The following is a 17,722-nucleotide window of genomic DNA, read 5'->3' as shown; positions in this document are numbered from 1 at the left end:
GCGTGGTTTAGCGGCCACGAAAGCTGTCTCTAATTGGTCCGGTACGATGGGACTAAATAATTATTCTGCTATTTTAACTACTTAATGTGTCTTTTCAATTCATATACGATTTATGTTTCTCTGTCCTTATTTAGGTAATAATAAATTGTTTACACCCCTGCTGAAGCAACATATGGACGTTAGCGTGGTCACGGGAAAGCTGTTACTTTGCTCATCGCTGTTCAGAGCGGACCAATCACAGTAGAGCACTGTGTAGCAAACTATAGTTTTTAAAGATCCTTTTGTAGAGATTGATGCGGCGGATTTTAATTTGTGTGCCAGAAACCAATAACTAATGTTACAAGATTTAAACAATTATATGTAGTCATGTTCAAATGTTTTAAGCAGGACGAAAAAATCCTACTGATATTTGAATGCGTCACAATGGAGGACTCGGCTTCCTGAGCCGCTAAGCGCCTCCTGTGGAGGAAACACAATATGACACAATATTTACATTGAACATTCACCGCACAATGCTGGATGTGTTTAATAGTCTGATCAATATCACATGCCTCACAGTCTTGTGACGGTCAGCACAAAATCATTATCTATCATCGTGAGCTGTCAGTTCACTTGCCCGCCGAAAATCAGTTTATGAATTGATATATTTAGTCAAAACATACAGTCGAGGAAAACTGGTGTGTGAATCTGTAAAGAATTGTAAAATGTCCTGACTTCCTGGAAAATAAAAAACAGCAATATAATGGGTTGCTGACCATATATTGGTTTTCATATCTGTCTATCAAAAAACTTGGGTTTTGATTGGTTTCTTTCGTTGTTTGTTATTTTAGCCTAGGCTACTGATCATTACTTTTATTTCATCATTTTGTTATGTTCAGGACAGTTTTACTCACAACTCTCTTACCTGCAAACTTATCTGTGTGCAAATTTACTAATTGTACACACCATTGATTTGGTTAATAAAATGTAATTGATAAAAACTGCTCATTGCATTATATTTGAAAACATACTCATTTTAATGTTCAATTTTATGTTCTAAAAAATCTGAAGGTCGTCCATCATTTTGACAGATTACATTGAGGGTGATCTATTGTACTGGTAACTAGTAACTGTAATTCCCACCCCTTTAGACATAAAAACATAAAAACGCTAACAGCAAATCCAGTTCAGATCATCGCACTGCCTCAATGCCCATGGTGTCTGTCCACGAAAAATCAACTCAACTTTTAAAATGCGCACTTTTAAAATAGGCAACTACTACATCCCTCTCTCGAACGCGCTTGTGTTACTGTGACGTCACAGAGCAGTGTAAAGAGCGAGCGAGTGTGTGTGACTAAACTCCCACAGCGAGTTTGCTTTGAGATACGAACGTCTGCGGACAGAAACACACCGTGTATCCAGTCTTCTCAAACATATATCCACATCTGGCAGCAGTATATCCACAGCATCGGTACCCGTGCCCGAGGGCAGTGCAGTTGACGTAGGATGTGTCTCTGCATGGGAAACTACGAGCAACTGGGTCGAAAACGAGTGTAGAATCGATTCACTGACAGCTGACAGTGACACACAACTACAGCCTGTCAAGTCAACAACAGCTTCTCCTAAAGATAGTGAGAGGAAAAGCCCAACAGGTGCGAGTTTACAGTTTTTCTCAATTGTTTACACACAAATCCTGGTACTTGAGACACAATGAGCACAACATGTAACTCATTCACCAACCCCCTGAACCAATTCTGCCAAACTAAAAGCACAATTCCTGCTTTACACTCAAATTGCAGTTCTAAAACACACTTTTTTCAAAACACTACACGCAATTCTCTGCTTTTGGCACTGCAATTTTCATGCAGAAAATCTCGTTTTCACAAGGAACACACTGCCATTCAGATATGCACACTGACACATCACATGGGCAAACACCCATCACACAATTTTACATATTTTACAACACACTTATGTATGTACTGTCTGTAGTAAGTGTAACACTGAACCAAAAAAAAGGCCTAAATCATTATGATGAATGGAGAAGAAGTGTTTTCCATTCATCATAGTGTTTTACACTGAGCACATCAGTGTTCAACTGGTTCTTATAAATGTCTATTCATGATGGTTTGTGTGTGTCATTTGAAAACAAAATACCATTTTGACAAGAAATAACATTGTTTTGAATGTAAAGTTTCATTTTGCAGGAGAATTGAGGGGGTTTGCCCATTGTGTGTGTGTGTGTGTGTTTGATTTGTGTGTGGAGTTCTGAGAATATGAGGCATGCTTTCAGAAAATGTGTGTAAACAATCGAGAAAAACTGTAATTACAAAATTAACTTTATACATTTTTAAAACAATACAATGTTGGGAAATACTTGAATTACTTTTTGCAACAAAGAAACAAAGTGGTTCAGCTGTTTTTCTATTAGTGCTAGACAGACAGTCACTGAGTTTAAACATCTGCATGACATTTCATATGTTTATTTTCTTCCCTTTTTAATGCATATGCGAGTGAAACAGCTTATCGGACAAGAAAAACTGTAGGGTGGGACTTTTTTGGATTTCTTTAGACTTCTAAAGTCTGAAATTGAATTCATTTCTCAAAATGTCCCCAGAGTTTCCCTGGTAATTACTACCCACTTTGTTTTTATAATCTATTTACCTGTACGAGCTGGATATCAACAATTTTGTTTGTGCTGAGATCCATAATGAAGTGTGAGCCATACTTTGTGCAATGGCCTGGACTGTCAGCTCTCATGTCACCACCAAGAGAAACAGTTTCGCTCTGTTTTAGTCCCTCAAGCAGGTCGGTCTGGTGTGATCGCCATTTATGCAGTACGGAAGGCAGAATGTAGTTGTGCACATGATTTCATGTGTCATTCTGCTGAAGGTTCTCACATGCATTGCATTGATGCACACCTGCACCACTCTATTTAATCTCTATTCACTCTAATTAAAGGTTATTTACAAAAAAATAAACAATAATGGATAAATCATTCATAATAAACAATGCAATATTCCATAAAAAAAATAAGAATTGTCAATTTTGATTTAATGGTGACTTTAATCTGTGGTCAGACATGTTTCAAATATTTTCTGCTTTGTTTTTCTACAATTAAGAAGTTCATACACAAGGCAGCAGGAGGAGCAGAGTCCATGCGTTCTCCGGGAGAGCATGGAAGCTCATGAAGCAAACTTCCCTCTGCTTCAGACGGACAATAATGATGACTCCTACACCACAGTCGACTCCACATCAGTCTGATCCCGAGCCGTCATCTGTCCCAGGTCCCTTCGAGTGTGAGCCAAATAATGGTGAGTCTGCTGTCAGTTCTGCCCTGTTTCTTGTCTTCTGTTTTATTTTTTGAAGTACTTTTACTTTGTAATTCTGATGAACAGAACTGCAAACATTAACCCTGCGTATATAGTTTACTTGTTGCAATGTTTTATGAGTTTTATAAGAGACACATTCGTTAAATGGATTTTATATTGGATGTTATTATGAGACAATTGAAGGAACCAGCAACCTCTTCTGTTTTTCAGGATGTTTGAACACTTTCTACGAAGTGAAAAATATCCTGGGATCGGGAAGCTACAGCAGGGTGTACAGGGGAATCCGTAAAGTCGATGAGCAAGAGGTAACGCGCTCTTACTGAACATTTTGCTCTCCATGTCCAATTGATCCAAACTTGAATATGAGAAAAAATTAATAATGTTTTTCTTTTTTCTTTTTGTAGGTTGCCATCAAAATTATAAAAAAAAGGGATGCTGAGCATCATCTTTTAATTGTAAGTATCAAAACTTAAAGAATATATTTAGTTCTTTTATATTTACTCTGTTAAATAGTGTTGGCAAAAATATTGATATTTCGAAATGTATCTATTGATTTTGAAATGGTTCCAATGCTGCTTTTCTGCAGTATCGATACACCGATACCAGCTGGGCTTTCTCGCTCTCTTCTCTCCGACAGCGAATTGACACACACCCGCCTCCTGTCACTCGCTCGTCTCAGTCGCTCCGGTTGAATAGTTCTTGTATTGTGCATAATTTCACTCATTCCCACAGGTTTCGCGCTCACAGCCTCACACCAAAAGCACACGCACCACTGATCTATATAAGTGGCACTCTCATAAAGCCGCCTCTCAAACAGATCGCGAGTGCCAAATTGACTTCTTTTTCATGGCTTATTGCACTTAAAGGAATAGTTCACTTCACCAAACGGTTGATGGGCCCCATTGACTTTCATAGTATTTATTTTTCTACTATGGAAGTCAATGTAAGATTTTCTGATTAAAATGTACTTAAACACTTGAACAATGTTATATATTTTGTTGATTTGTGTACTTACATCATACCAAATGATTCTAAGAATGTTTAAATCCAGAGAAATAAGCAGTTTTAACCAGGACACGGACAGTGCCTGTGCGTCGTCTGTCAATGACATCATACTTGCGTTTCCCTCGATTTCTGGTTTTATTCTGTAGAAACCACGGAAACACCAAAGACGCTTTAATATATGATGTGTTTTATTAGTCAGGTGAGCAACTGTTTGGATACATTCATCGACAGAAAACTAATCATTGTTATATAGCTCTACACAGTCTTTTTGTTTAAATCTCGTTTTCTTGAATAAGTAGCATATTTTCCATTTTAGTCCCGTCGTATTCTCCACCGGCTGTAGAGGTGAAGACAACAACTCCCATGATTCTGCGAAATCAAGGCGTCATCAAGCTACGAAAAATTACATAGTGTGCCTTTAAAGTGTTAGTTCACCCAAAAATGATCCCATAATTTACTCACCCTCAAGCATTCCTAGGTGTTTATGACTTTCTTCTTTCAGCCAAACACAATCAGAGTTATATAAAAAAACATTATGGGAGTGAATGGTACCATTTTTTAGTTTGAAGCCCAAAAAAGCGCATCCATCCATCATAAAAGTGCTCCATACTGTTAATAAAAGCCTCCTGAAGCCAAGCCATGCGCTTTTGTAAGAAAAATATCCATATTTATAACTTAGAAAAAACAACAACAAAGCAATGTAAAGTAATTTAAATACAACTACATGTGTTCTTTAAATCTATAGCCAACTAACCTTTTGCTGTCTTGTTCTCTTTTTCTCTAGCGTGATTGTTCCAGACCTCTGGTTACAGAAGTGGCGATGATGCTATTGTTGAGGCGTCCTCCAGTAAGCCCCTACATAATAGAAATGTATGAGTGGTTTGATCGGCCCAGTTTCATCTCACTCATTTTGGAGTTCCCTCAACCGTGCAAAGTCTTGCGAGAGGTCATCAATGATTGTTACACACTTAGTGAAGAGATCGCACAAGACTTAATGCGCCAGTTAGTCCTGGCAGTGCAACACTGCATAGACCACGGCGTGTTTCATAATGACATCCATGTAGACAATATCCTGGTGAACACACACAGTATGGAGCTCAAGTTGATTGACTTTGGCCTCGCTCACCTAGTGGATGGAGAAGGCTACAACAGTGCTGCATTTTTAGGTGAGCTGGCATTTTGTATTATGTTTTTTTTTTTATTGTGGAAATGTATTGGTAATGAAATGTCTTGTTTACAGGAGCAAAAGAGTGCTGCCCACCAGAGGTCTTCACACAGCTCAAATACCACGCCGTCCCAACAAACGTCTGGGCTCTAGGCATTGTGCTGCATTCGATGGTGAAAGGAAGATTGCCATGTTTTAATCCAAGGGACATAGTAAACGCCTGTCCTGATTGGAATCATGACTTATCCAACGGTGAGAGAATAGACATTCATAAATGCACAAACAAAGCCTTTGACCAAATGTTGTTAAACAGAAAAAAGTCAAAAACACCCATGAATGTTTACCAGAGTAATGGAATAAAAAATTTACGCTAATGTCTCCATATACCTTACATTTACATTATAGCTTATATTCATCACGTATTTCAGAAGACTTTTTCCCACATGTCAGCTTTGGTGTGTAACAAGGTCTTGACTAACCTTCTCTCTCCTCCAAACTTGAACAGCATGCCATGATCTGATTAGCCAGTGTCTGAATCTCCGTCCAGCGAAACGGCCGACGTTAGAGCAGATCTTGCAGCATAAGTGGTTCAGTTATCATGCTAGAATGAAGGCAGGCAGGAGATCCCATCTATGATTGAGGTCAGACGTAGAGTAGCACAACAGAGCCAGAAACTACATTTGCTATCATTCCAGTACATTAGGACAGTCATGGGCTAATGGTTAGAGAGTCAGTGTCCATGGCTATGGGGGTGTGGGTTACCGTACTTGGCCTTCACATGTCATTTTAAATTTTTTTTAAGTACTGTCATATTTTTCTTATTCTGAGTTATGTTTAGGCTAACAATGCAGCTATTGAACAGTACTAAACTGACTAGAGGACACTTTAATATTCTGGTCCTACTATAAATATCATAACTTACTGATGAAAGAGAGACTGGGTGGAAACAGACCATTACAAGAATTGCTTCACCATCTAGTCTGCTGAAGAACACTGGACTAGAGAAGAAACAAGATCCAGAGGCAGAAAACATTTCTAAATGTCCTTGATTCATGAATGCGTACAGGCCTCCAAAGGACCATGTGACCTAAATTAAAAAAAAAAAAAAAAAAAGTCTAAAAAGGAAAAAAAAAAATCAATAATGGGAAGGATGGGTCAGCTTGGCCATGTTTGATAGCCCAATCCTTTTATTTCCAGTCTCGGTCTGGCCCAATATTATTTGACAGCTGTTACAGCAGAAAATGTTTCCTCACAAAACGCAGCAGCTCGAGTTCTTACCAGAACCAGGAAGTATGACCATATTAGCCCGGTTCTGTCAACACTGCATTGTCTCCCTATTAAACATCGTATAAATGTTAAAATATTGCTGATTACTTACAAAGCACTAAATGGTTTAGCTCCGCAGTGCTTGAGCGAGCTCTTAACGCATTATAGTCCTTCACGTCTATTGCGATCTCAAAATTCCGGCCAGTTGATAACACCTAGAATATCAAAATCGACTGCTGGCGGTAGATCCTATTCCTATTTAGCACCTAAACTCTGGAACAGTCTTGGATACATCACAAAGCTGATCAGACAGGGGATTCTCTACATTCACTGGTAGGAAATTCACAAACATCAACAGGTTTCGATGAACCACTTTTTCCTGACCAGTGGTCGGATTACAGATCCTGTAAGTATGAGTGTCTGGTTTACGGTCCACAACAGTGTAAACTGTTGTCTCCCACCAGTCAGCACCTTTCCTCTTACCCCTATCAGTTTAATTTGCCAGGAGCACCTGATCACCGATTTCAATGTCCATTCCTTTTACCCTTCGGTTGTACAACTCTGCATGTCTTTTCTGCTCTTTTGTTACATGTTCTTGTGCGATCAGTAATGCTTCCTTCAGATCTTTGACCAGAGTGGTTACAAACTTATCACAGCAGGTCAAAGCTCACAGCAGAGTCATTCAAGACTGAACGAAAAAGAATGTTGATGGGCAAACGAGGCACATGCCCAAACATCAAATAAAAAGAGGCATAAACCCGTTGTTTCATGGGTTGGGCAATAATAAAGAATGTAGTGAGTGCCTTTGAGTGCCTCCAAAGAAGCACTAAATGGTTTAGAAGAATGGTAAGTCTTCTTCTCCAAAGAAGACTAATATGGGTCATAGTCTTAGAGCTCAAACATGACAATCTGGGACTCTGGTCAGGAAGCAGACAGACTGGCTAAACTAACCATCTGCTAAATCCCATCACATAGAGCCTCTTTCACCTAGATTTCATCATATAGAGACGGTGTCTGTTCCCCGAATTAGGACATACAAAAAACTTCCAAACCCATCTTAGAGTAAAAATTTAATTGATGTTCAACAAATTAAAAACAGTTATAATACGGATGGACAAATGATAAAGCTTGGGTTGCTGAATAATTCGATCCCTTACTCCAAAAGCACTTATTGTTAATGATATGATTACAGACTATAACCTAGATGTGCTGTGTTTGACAGAAACCTGGCTAAAACCAGACAGTTACATTATGAGTCCACCCCGCAAGATTACTGTTATAAACATGAGCCTCGTCTGAAAGGCAAAGGGGGAGGAGTTTCTGTAATTTATAGTAATATTTTTAGAATTACTAAGAAGTCTAGTTTCAAATATAATTATTTTGAAGTGTTGGTGCTTAATGTAACAATATATAATGTAAATGATAAATCACGTTTGAGATTTGTGCTGGCTACTGTATACAGGCCACCAGGGCACCAGACTTTATCAAAGATAAATTCATAGGTACGTATCCTAATGACAAAGATGAATAAATGATATTAAGAAGAGGATCTATTACCTCTTGAAGCATCTCTTTCAATAGTTTAGCTGGTATAGGGTGAGGGTCTAATATAAGACTAACATACATGTTGTTGATTTAGATGATTTAACGAGTTTAGTAAATTCTTCCTCTCCTATAGCAATGAATGAATCGAAGTTTTCCTCAGGGAGACTACAGTGCTCTCCCTGATGCAATACTGTTAGTAGACGGTTACATAGTTATAATTTTCTCCCTGATATTATCAATCTTATAAGTGAAGAATTGAAGAGAAGAAGTTTTTTGTCCAATAATTTGAACCTCTGTTTTTTAAGAATTAAGTTGTAGGAAATTACTAGTCATCCAATTTTTTTTATATCAGATATGCATACCAGTCATTTTGTGAATTGGTAAGTTTCGTCAGGGTGTGAAGAAATATACAGCTGAGTATCATCAGCATAACAGTGAAAACTAATTTCATGCTTCCTAATGATATCTCCCTAGGGTAGCATGTACAGAGTGAACAGCAACAGTTCTAGTACTGAGCCTTGTGGTACGCCATACTGAACTTGTGATCGATGTGACATCTCTTCATTTACTGCTACAAACTGATAACGGTCAGATAACTGTGATTTAAACCATGCTAGTGCAATTCTACTAATGCCAACATAATTTTCGAGTCTATTTAAAAGAATGTTGTGGTCGATAGTGTCAAATGCAGCACTAAGATCGAGTAACACTAATAGAGAGACACAACCACGATTGGATGATAAGAGCAAATCATTTGTAACTCTAATGAGAGCAGTCTCAGTACTATGGTACGGTCTAAATCCTGACTGGAAATCCTCACAGATGTCATTTCTTTCTAGAAAGGAACACAGTTGTGAGGATACTGCCTTTTCTAGCATCTTTGACAGAAAAGGTAGATTCGAGATCTGCCTATAATTGACTAATTCCGTATGATCAAGTTGCATTTTTTTTAACAAGCGGTTTAATCATAGCCAGCTTAAAAGTTTTTGGTACGTATCCTAATGACAAAGATGAATTAAAGGGGGGGTGAATTACTGTTTCATGCATACTGAGTTTTTTACACTGTTAAAGAGTTGGATTCCCATGCTAAACATGGTCAAAGTTTGGCCCGCCCCCAGCCGCTTGTTTTTTTTCGGAAAGACTCGGTACAGCCAATCTTTCAATTAAAAATATAATAAAACAAAAGACTTTTTGGAGATATGAAGGATGCAATATTACTCTATAGGTACTCAAGATTAACAGGAGATTGAGTGAAAATGAGCATTTCACCCCCCCCTTTAATGATATTAAGAAGAGGATCTGTGACCTCTGGGAGCATCTCTTTCAGTAGCTTAGTCGGTATAGGGTCTAACATACATGTTGTCGATTTAGATGATTTAACAAGTTTAGCTAATTCTTCCTCTTCTATAGCAATGAATGAATCAACTTTTTCCTTACGGCGACTACAGTGCACTCCCTGATGCAATACTGTAGTAGACAGTTGCATAGTTATAATTTTCTCCCTGATGTTATCAATCTTATAAGTGAAGAAGTTCATAAAGTCATTACTGCTGTGCTGCTTGGAAACTTCTGGGCTTGAAGCTTTATATTTCGTTAGTTTAGCCACCGTTTCAAATAAAAACCTAGGTTTTTGTATATTTTCTTCTAATAGGGTTGAAAAATAAGCAGATCTAGCAGCTTTTAAGGCCTCTCTGTAAGCAATCGAGCTCTCTCTCCATGAAATGCGAAATACCTCTAGTTTTGTTTTCTTCCAGTTGCGCTCCATTTTTCTGGCTGCTCTCTTAAGCCACTATAGTCCAAATATAGTCCAACGCCGTGGTACAACGAGCACACTCGGGCCGAGTGTGCTCGTTGTACCACGGCGTTGGACTATATTTTCTTTAATCTTCTTTAAGCGCAACGGAGCAACTGTGTCTAAGGTGCTGGAAAAGAGAGAGTTAAAAACTTCTGTCGCAATATCGAGTTCTTCTAAGCTATCTGGGATGCTGAGATGATGAAACTGATTAGGAAGATTATTAATAAAGCAATCTTTGGTGGCAGAAGTGATAGGTCTAACATATTTGTAGCACGGAGTCGGCTTTGCAGCCTTGGCTAAATTAAGTTTACACCAGACTAGATAATGATCTGTCATCGAGATGTCATCGCTCTGCTGCAGAATTTCAACGGCATCAACGTTGATTCCATGTGATAATATTAGATCTAGAGTATGATTACGACAATGAGTAGGTCGTGACACGTGTTGTCTAACTCCAATAGAGTTAAAATCTTTAAATGCCAATCCCATGCATCTTTTTCGTTATCTACATGTATATTTATATCACCAACAATTAGTACTTTATCTGCAGCCAGTACTAACTCTGATAGAAAATCAGCAAATTCTTTGATAAAGTCTGTATGGTGCCCTGGTGGCCTGTATACAGTAGCTAGCACAAATCTCAAATGTGATTTATCATTTACACTATATATTGTTACATTAAGCACCAACACTTCAAAAGAATTATATTTGAAACTAGACTTCTTAGTAATTTTGAAAATATTACAATAAATTACAACAACACCTCCCCCTTTGCCTTTCAGACGAGGTTCATGTTTATTACAAGTCCAGTCAAGTCAAGTCACTTCATTTATATAGTGCTTTTAACAATGTAGATTGTTCCAAAGCGGCTTTAGTGATAATAGGAAAATAAAGTAACAGAGATTGTTTTGGCTTTATAGCAGCTCTAGAATAAAGTTATTGTCCATCTCAAGGTAGTTTTGATTGATTCACTTCCGTCGCAGCGATCATTAGTTATGAACTTAGGGGCCGCTAACACGACACCGTTTTAACAGAAAACTCTTAAGTTCTTTCTGCACAAACTTTCAAAAACGCGAACCCATGAGAACGCTGATGGCGTGCACATGCGTATTACGAGTTCAGTCTATAGCCTAGGTATGCGTGTTTGAATATATGTGCGCAGGCGTGTAGTCCTTCCCTACAAACCAACCCTCAACAAACTACTTGTCTGGCCTAAAATTTATAAAACAGAATTTTTATTGCTTCCGCGTAGCCGCGCGAACCAGAATTATCCCGACAACGCTTTATCTGTAGAGAGGTAAAGGGAGGGGAGGAGGCCTTCACAGGGGAGAGAATAGATGACACTTAACCTCAGGATAAACAGAGTGACTGTAGCTTTGAACTGACAGAGTGTGTCTGCTTCCCAGACAATGTTAGGAAGACTGTTCAAAAGTTTTGGTGCTAAATAGGAAAAGGATCTACTGTCAGCAGTCGATTTTGATATTCTAGGTATTGTCAACTGGCCGGAGTTTTGAGATCGCAATAGACGTGAAGGACTATAATGCGTTAAGAGCTCGCTCAAGCACTGCGGAGCTAAACCATTTAGTGCTTTGTTAGTAATCAGCAATATTGTAAAATTTATACAATGTTTAATAGGGAGCCAATGCAGTGTTGACAGAACCGGGCTAATATGTTCATACTTCCTGGTTCTGGTAAGAACTCGAGCTGCTGCGTTTTGGACCAGCTGTAGTTTGTTTATTAAGCGTGCAGGGCAACCACCCTGTAGAGCATTACAGTAATCTAGCCTTGAGGTCATGAACGCATGAACTAATTGTGCTGCTTTTGTCAATGAGAGCATATTATGACATAATTTAGATATATATTTTTAAGATGGAAAAATGCGGTTTAACAGATACTAGACACGTGACTTTCAAATGAAAGATTGGTATCAAAGAGCACACCCAGCTTCCTAACTGATGACGAGGACTGGACAGAGCAGCCATCAAGTGTTAGACAGTATTCTAGATCATTACGTGAGGAAGTTTTTTGTCCAATAATTTGAACCTCTGTTTTTTAAGAATTAAGTTGTAGGAAATTACTAGTCATCCTATTTTTTTATATCAGATATGCATACCATTCATTTTGTGAATTGGTAAGTTTCGTCAGGGCGTGAAGAAATATACAGCTCAGTATCATCAGCATAACAGTGAAAACTAATTTCATGCTTCCTAATGATATCTCCCAAGGGTAGCATGTACAGAGTGAACAGCAACAGTTCTAGTACTGAGCCTTGTGGTACGCCATACTGAACTTGTAATCGATGTGACATCTCTTCATTTACTGCTACAAACTGATAACGGTCAGATAACTGTGATTTAAACCATGCTAGTGCAATTCCACTAATGCCAACATAATTTTCGAGTCTATTTAAAAGAATGTTGTGGTCAAAAGTATCAAATGCGGCACTGAGATCGAGTAACACTAATAGAGAGATACAACCACGATCAGATGATAAGAGCAAATCATTTGTAACTCTAATGAGAGCAGTCTCGGTACTATGGTACGGTCTAAATCTAAATCAGTATGGCATCCGCAGCCGCAGTAACACCGCTCGGACTGCTTCATATGAGACCGCTTTGGCTTCGCGATCGAGTCCCAAGGTGGGCATGACAACACAGCACTGAGTACCAGTTACTCCGACCTGCCGTCAGACCTTCACCCCATGGTCGAACCTCAGCTTTCTACGGGACGAAGTGCCCTTAGAACGAGTTTCCTGGCATGTTGTTGTCTCAACAGATGCCTCCACCACAGGCTGGGGTGCCATGTGTAATGGACATGCTGCCACGGGCTCCTGGACAGGACCTTTGGCATGTCAGTTGCCTTGAGTTGCTGGCAGTATGTCTCACTCTGCACCGCTTCCATGCGTTGCTCAAGAACCAGCACGTACTAGTCCGATCAGACAATACCGTGACAGTAGCGTACATCAACCAACAAGGTGGTCTACGTTCCTGCCGTATGTCGCAACTCGCTCACCACCTCCTCCTATGGAGTCAAAAGCATCTGAGGTCGCTTCGAGCCATTTATATCCCAGGAGACCTGATCTGTGCAGCCGACGAGCTCTCATGGCTTCAGCTTCTCCCTGGAGAATGGAGACAACATCCCCAGTCGGTTCAGCTGATTTGGGATCAATTTGGGGACGCGCAGGTAGACCTGTTTGCCTCCCTGACCAAGGGCACGCTCGGCACGGACACACTGGTGCTGCAAGTATGCGTTTCCCCCACATGCGTTGAGCCTTCTTGCACAGAGCCTGTGCAAGATCAGGGAGGACGAAGAGTAGGTCATTTTGGTTGCCCCTCATTGGCACAACCGGACCTGGTTCTCCGAATTTGTACTCCTCGCGACAGAACCTCCCTGGCCAATTCCTCTGAGTTAGGACCTCCTTTCTCAGAGACGGGGCATCCTATGGCACCCTCGTCCCGATCTTTGTGGCTCCACGTGTGGCTCCTGGACAGGACAGGTAGGTTTGAGTACCCTACCACCAGCGGTGGTGGCTACCATCACTTCCGCTAGAGCATCATCCATGAGACATGCCTACGCGTTGAAGTGGAACCTCTTCATCACCTGGTTCTCTTCTCGCCGAGAAGACCCCAGAAAATGCCTGATCAGTGTCATGCTTTCCTTCCTGGAAGAATGGTTGCAGCTAAGGCTGTCTCCCTCCACCCTGAAAGTGTATTTTTCCGCTATCGCCGCATATCATGACCCAGTCGAGGGTAAGTCCATGGGAAAGCACGACCTGGTCATCAGGTTCTTGAGAGGAGCGAGGAGACTGAATCCTCCTCGCCCTCCTCTCGTTCCCTCTTGGGACACCTCAGTGGTTTTAACCCTCTGAGGTCTGAGCTGTTTTCTGGGCCCTGGAGGTGTTCTGACATGCTCTGACATTTGTGGTTATTTCTGTTACTTGTGACATTTTCATGGCTAAAGTCTAATTACACTGTATTCAGCACAAACTCTGCTACAATAATATATCAGCAGCATGTATGTAAAAGTTTGTAGTTTTGAGATAATGACATTTATGCGTGGTTTGTGAAAATACAAAAATAAATTCTCACTGAAATAAGGTCATGAAACCCATACTGATTATTTCTTCACAAGACTTTTGAAAATTGTATCACGTAGCCTAGAATATTTGCTCTAAAACTATGTGAGAATCACCCTGACTGCTCATTCAGAGAAGACAATATATTGATTTAAAAATTTTACGACGTGTTTTGTGTTAGAAAGCAATATGCGAAGGGGCGGATCACCTCATTAATATGAAAGCTTTCCACACCTGAGAAAGACAAAGAACCTCCCTAATGGCCCTATTAGGAGCTTATCAGGGCCCATCATTCTGACCAACCTTGCACAAAGAATGAGGAGATTTAAAAAAGAATGGCTTTTAAAATTGTTTGGATTTATTTACAACACAACATAATCCAAAGATACACAACAAAAAAGCACTTATTGAAGAAAGAGACCTTTGTGCCATTCCTAAAAACATTGTACATACCTTTCATTTTCTAAGGTGTTTGATTTTCACTTTACCATGTTCATGTACAGAGACATGTACTGTGAATGTTGAAGTCAGCAGGACTCAGTGGCATCTGGGCCCTGAAAAAAAAAAAAGTGAACATACTGATATCAAGAGAAAGGCCTGCACGATTTTGGGAATACATTTTAGATTTTTCTTGTTAAAATTGCTTTTTAAAATTCACAGAATACACACACACACTCACACAAATGTTTCCAACAATATATAATGAACACCAGGTTTGTTGTGCCTTGTAGGTATAGGCTATGCGCAGTGCTGCATAAAATAATAACAATATAGCAGCCTATATATATTTTCAAAAAGATTTCAGTAACAACTAAGCTAGAGAAAAATATATTGATTATCATGTTACTTCAAATGTTTCCATTCGTTATGATGATATGAAATGAGATAATAGTAAAAACATGAAGCCGTTTGGAGCGTTTTGCTTTTCCAAAATATGATACATTCAAACGCGAACGCGATCGCGATCAAAAATATGATACATTAAAACGCGATTGCGATCAAATATAAAACATTATGGTTAGGCCTACCATATACATAGCCTATCTACGTTTGAGCAGATATCCACAAACACAGTAACAGTAAACACGGGTCTAAATATTATAATATTCACCATATATCTAGCAACAGTTCAACTGCAATGTGAAATTTATGCAACAATAGCAAACTAATATGTAAGAATTTCTTACCTTATCTTTCTTGTCTTCAAATATCGTTCTTCTTCTTCTGATGTAAATCCAATGTAAGTTCAGGCACGTCTTTCAAACCCGACGAAAAGTGAAGTGAAGTGTTTTGTTGTTGAGGTAATGAGGGCGATCGCGTTCCATGTGGAGATTTGCATGTGAATATCTTTTGCGCGAGTGGGCGTGGCCGAATTAAAAATAATTAGGAAGCGTTTGAGAAGCTGGAAATCTTGTTGGTTTTATACAAATTACTTAAACAGAGAATATTTGTTTTCGTTTTGAATCCGATCATTTAAAAGTACACACTTAAATGTTTATAAAGGTGTATGGCTCATAAATGTGTAACAAGTATTCGCTGAGTTTTGTTTCAGTTTATAGACGTGCTCAAGAAAAAAAAGTTCACCGCGACGGAGAGGCAGAACGCACACACTGTTTATTTTCTTTATTTTACAAAAGCACAATGTTTTGATTTGATTGGAAGTGGACACATACAAAAGTAGAAATACCACAGATTCTTTTTTTATATTTATTTTTTCTGTATGACCATAAATGACGGAGAAATTTAAGTTTAAAGTGCTACAATGTGGAGAAAATCCAGCAAAACGCGCCGGCGCGTTTGTCGACCTCAGAGGGTTAACTGCCCTGCAGAGTGCTCCCTTTTGAGCCTCTGCAATCAGTGGAGCTTAAGTTCCTGTCAATTAAGACAGCACTCCTGGTTGCATTGGCTTCCATTAAGAGGGTAGGGGCCCTGCAGGCATTTTCCGTTGACGAAGCGTGCCTGGAATTCGGGCCAGCCTGCTCTCACATGATCCTGAGACCCCGGCCTGGATATGTGCCCAAGGTTCCCACCACTCCCTTTCGAGATCAGGTGGTAAACCTGCAAGCACTGCCCTTGGAGGAGGCAGACCCAGCCTTGGCACTGCTCTGTCCAGTACGCGCCCTCCGTGCTTACGTAGACCGAACACAGTGTTTCAGGACCTCAGACCAGCTCTTTGTCTGTTATGGTGGGAAGCTGAAGGGAAAGGCTCTCTCCAAGCAAAGGTTGTCTCACTGGATAGTGGATGCCATTGCTTTGGCATACCAGCAGCAAGGTCGACTGTGCCCCCTTGGTGTGAAGGCCCACTCCACTCGGAGTGTGGCCTCCTCTTGGGCTCTAGCGCATGGCGCCTCGCTAACAGACATCTGCAGAGCTGCAGGCTGGGTGACACCCTACACATTCGCGAGATTCTACAATCTCCGAGGGGAGCCAGTTTCTTCTCATGTACTCGCTTCAACCAGCCGGTACTAGATTCTGCTCAGGTGTCTTCGATTGCTCGCCATTCCTCTCCACGGATGGGATACGTGCGATATTCTCCTCAGGTGAGCCTCCCCGCAGGCTCTGAGTTCCTCCAGCAATGTCGACGTCAACGCCAGAGTTATGTCACCAGCAGCTTTCACGTTTGGCTTGGTGCTAGGGCTGAACGATACATCGAATTTTCATCGTCATCGCGATATGAACTCGCGCGATGAACACATCGCAACAGACAGCCTGACACGATGAATAACACCTGGTTCAGATTACAAGATTTTTGTGTCTGTTACGATAGTCACGGTGTCAGATTACTTGATTTTGACTCCTAAATCTTGTCGTGTCATGGACAAGAAACATGTCAGACTACACGTTGCTTTCTGACCAGTCATCGCGTGCCGTCACACGCACACATTCACTCGCAAACATTCACTCGCACACACACACACACACACACACACACTGTCCCTCGCTCGCTCACGCGCGCACACACACACACACACACACACACGCACACGCACACGCACACACACACACACACACACACACACACACACACACACACACACTGTCCCTCGCCCACTCACTCGCGCTAAATAGTAATCCAGGCAGGTAATAAACGTTTGACCTATCACGCAAATAACCTATTAAAGCACTAAGACATGGGAACAGTATATTCTATTTTACAATGTCTATAAAAAAAAAAAAATCAGGAATTGTTGTTAGCTATAGCTAACATTCACATTTGAATATTTATCGCAAGTCATATCGTCATCGCAATATTAAACAATGTTATCGCACATCGCAGCTTTTCCTCATATCGTGCAGCCCTACTTGGTGCCTCCATGTGCATGGCATAGCGTAGGTCTCTGGATCACGTGAGAGTTAGCCGGCCCGAATTCCAGGCATGCTTCGTCAACCGAAAATGCCTGCAGGTCCCCTACCCTCTTGATGGAGGCCAATGCAACCAGGAGCACTGTCTTAATTGACAGGAACTTAAGCTCCACTGATTGCAGAGGCTCAAAGGGAGCACTCTGCAGGGCAGTTAGCACCACTGAGAGGTCCCAAGAGGGAACGAGAGGAGGGTGAGG

General features: G+C 40.4%; 1 protein-coding gene across 1 annotated transcript; it reads left to right on the top strand.

Moving 5' to 3' along the window:
- Positions 1 to 1,272: 1,272 nt before the first annotated feature.
- LOC308701766 (serine/threonine-protein kinase pim-2-like) lies at positions 1,273 to 6,575 on the top strand. The gene is made up of 6 exons (XM_081384192.1): positions 1,273 to 1,631; positions 3,102 to 3,293; positions 3,522 to 3,616; positions 3,716 to 3,766; positions 5,101 to 5,482; positions 5,557 to 6,575. Exons 2-6 carry the CDS (start codon positions 3,167 to 3,169, stop codon positions 5,853 to 5,855), a joined length of 954 nt encoding a protein of 317 aa, XP_081240318.1. The 5' UTR covers positions 1,273 to 1,631; positions 3,102 to 3,166; the 3' UTR covers positions 5,856 to 6,575.
- Positions 6,576 to 17,722: the final 11,147 nt, after the last annotated feature.

The sequence above is a fragment of the Scardinius erythrophthalmus genome (assembly GCF_964197995.2).
Source record: "Scardinius erythrophthalmus genome assembly, chromosome: 14".
NCBI classification, from domain to species: domain Eukaryota; kingdom Metazoa; phylum Chordata; class Actinopteri; order Cypriniformes; family Leuciscidae; genus Scardinius; species Scardinius erythrophthalmus.
Note: the sequence above shows the minus strand (reverse complement) of the source record. Positions and strands in the feature narration are given on the sequence as shown.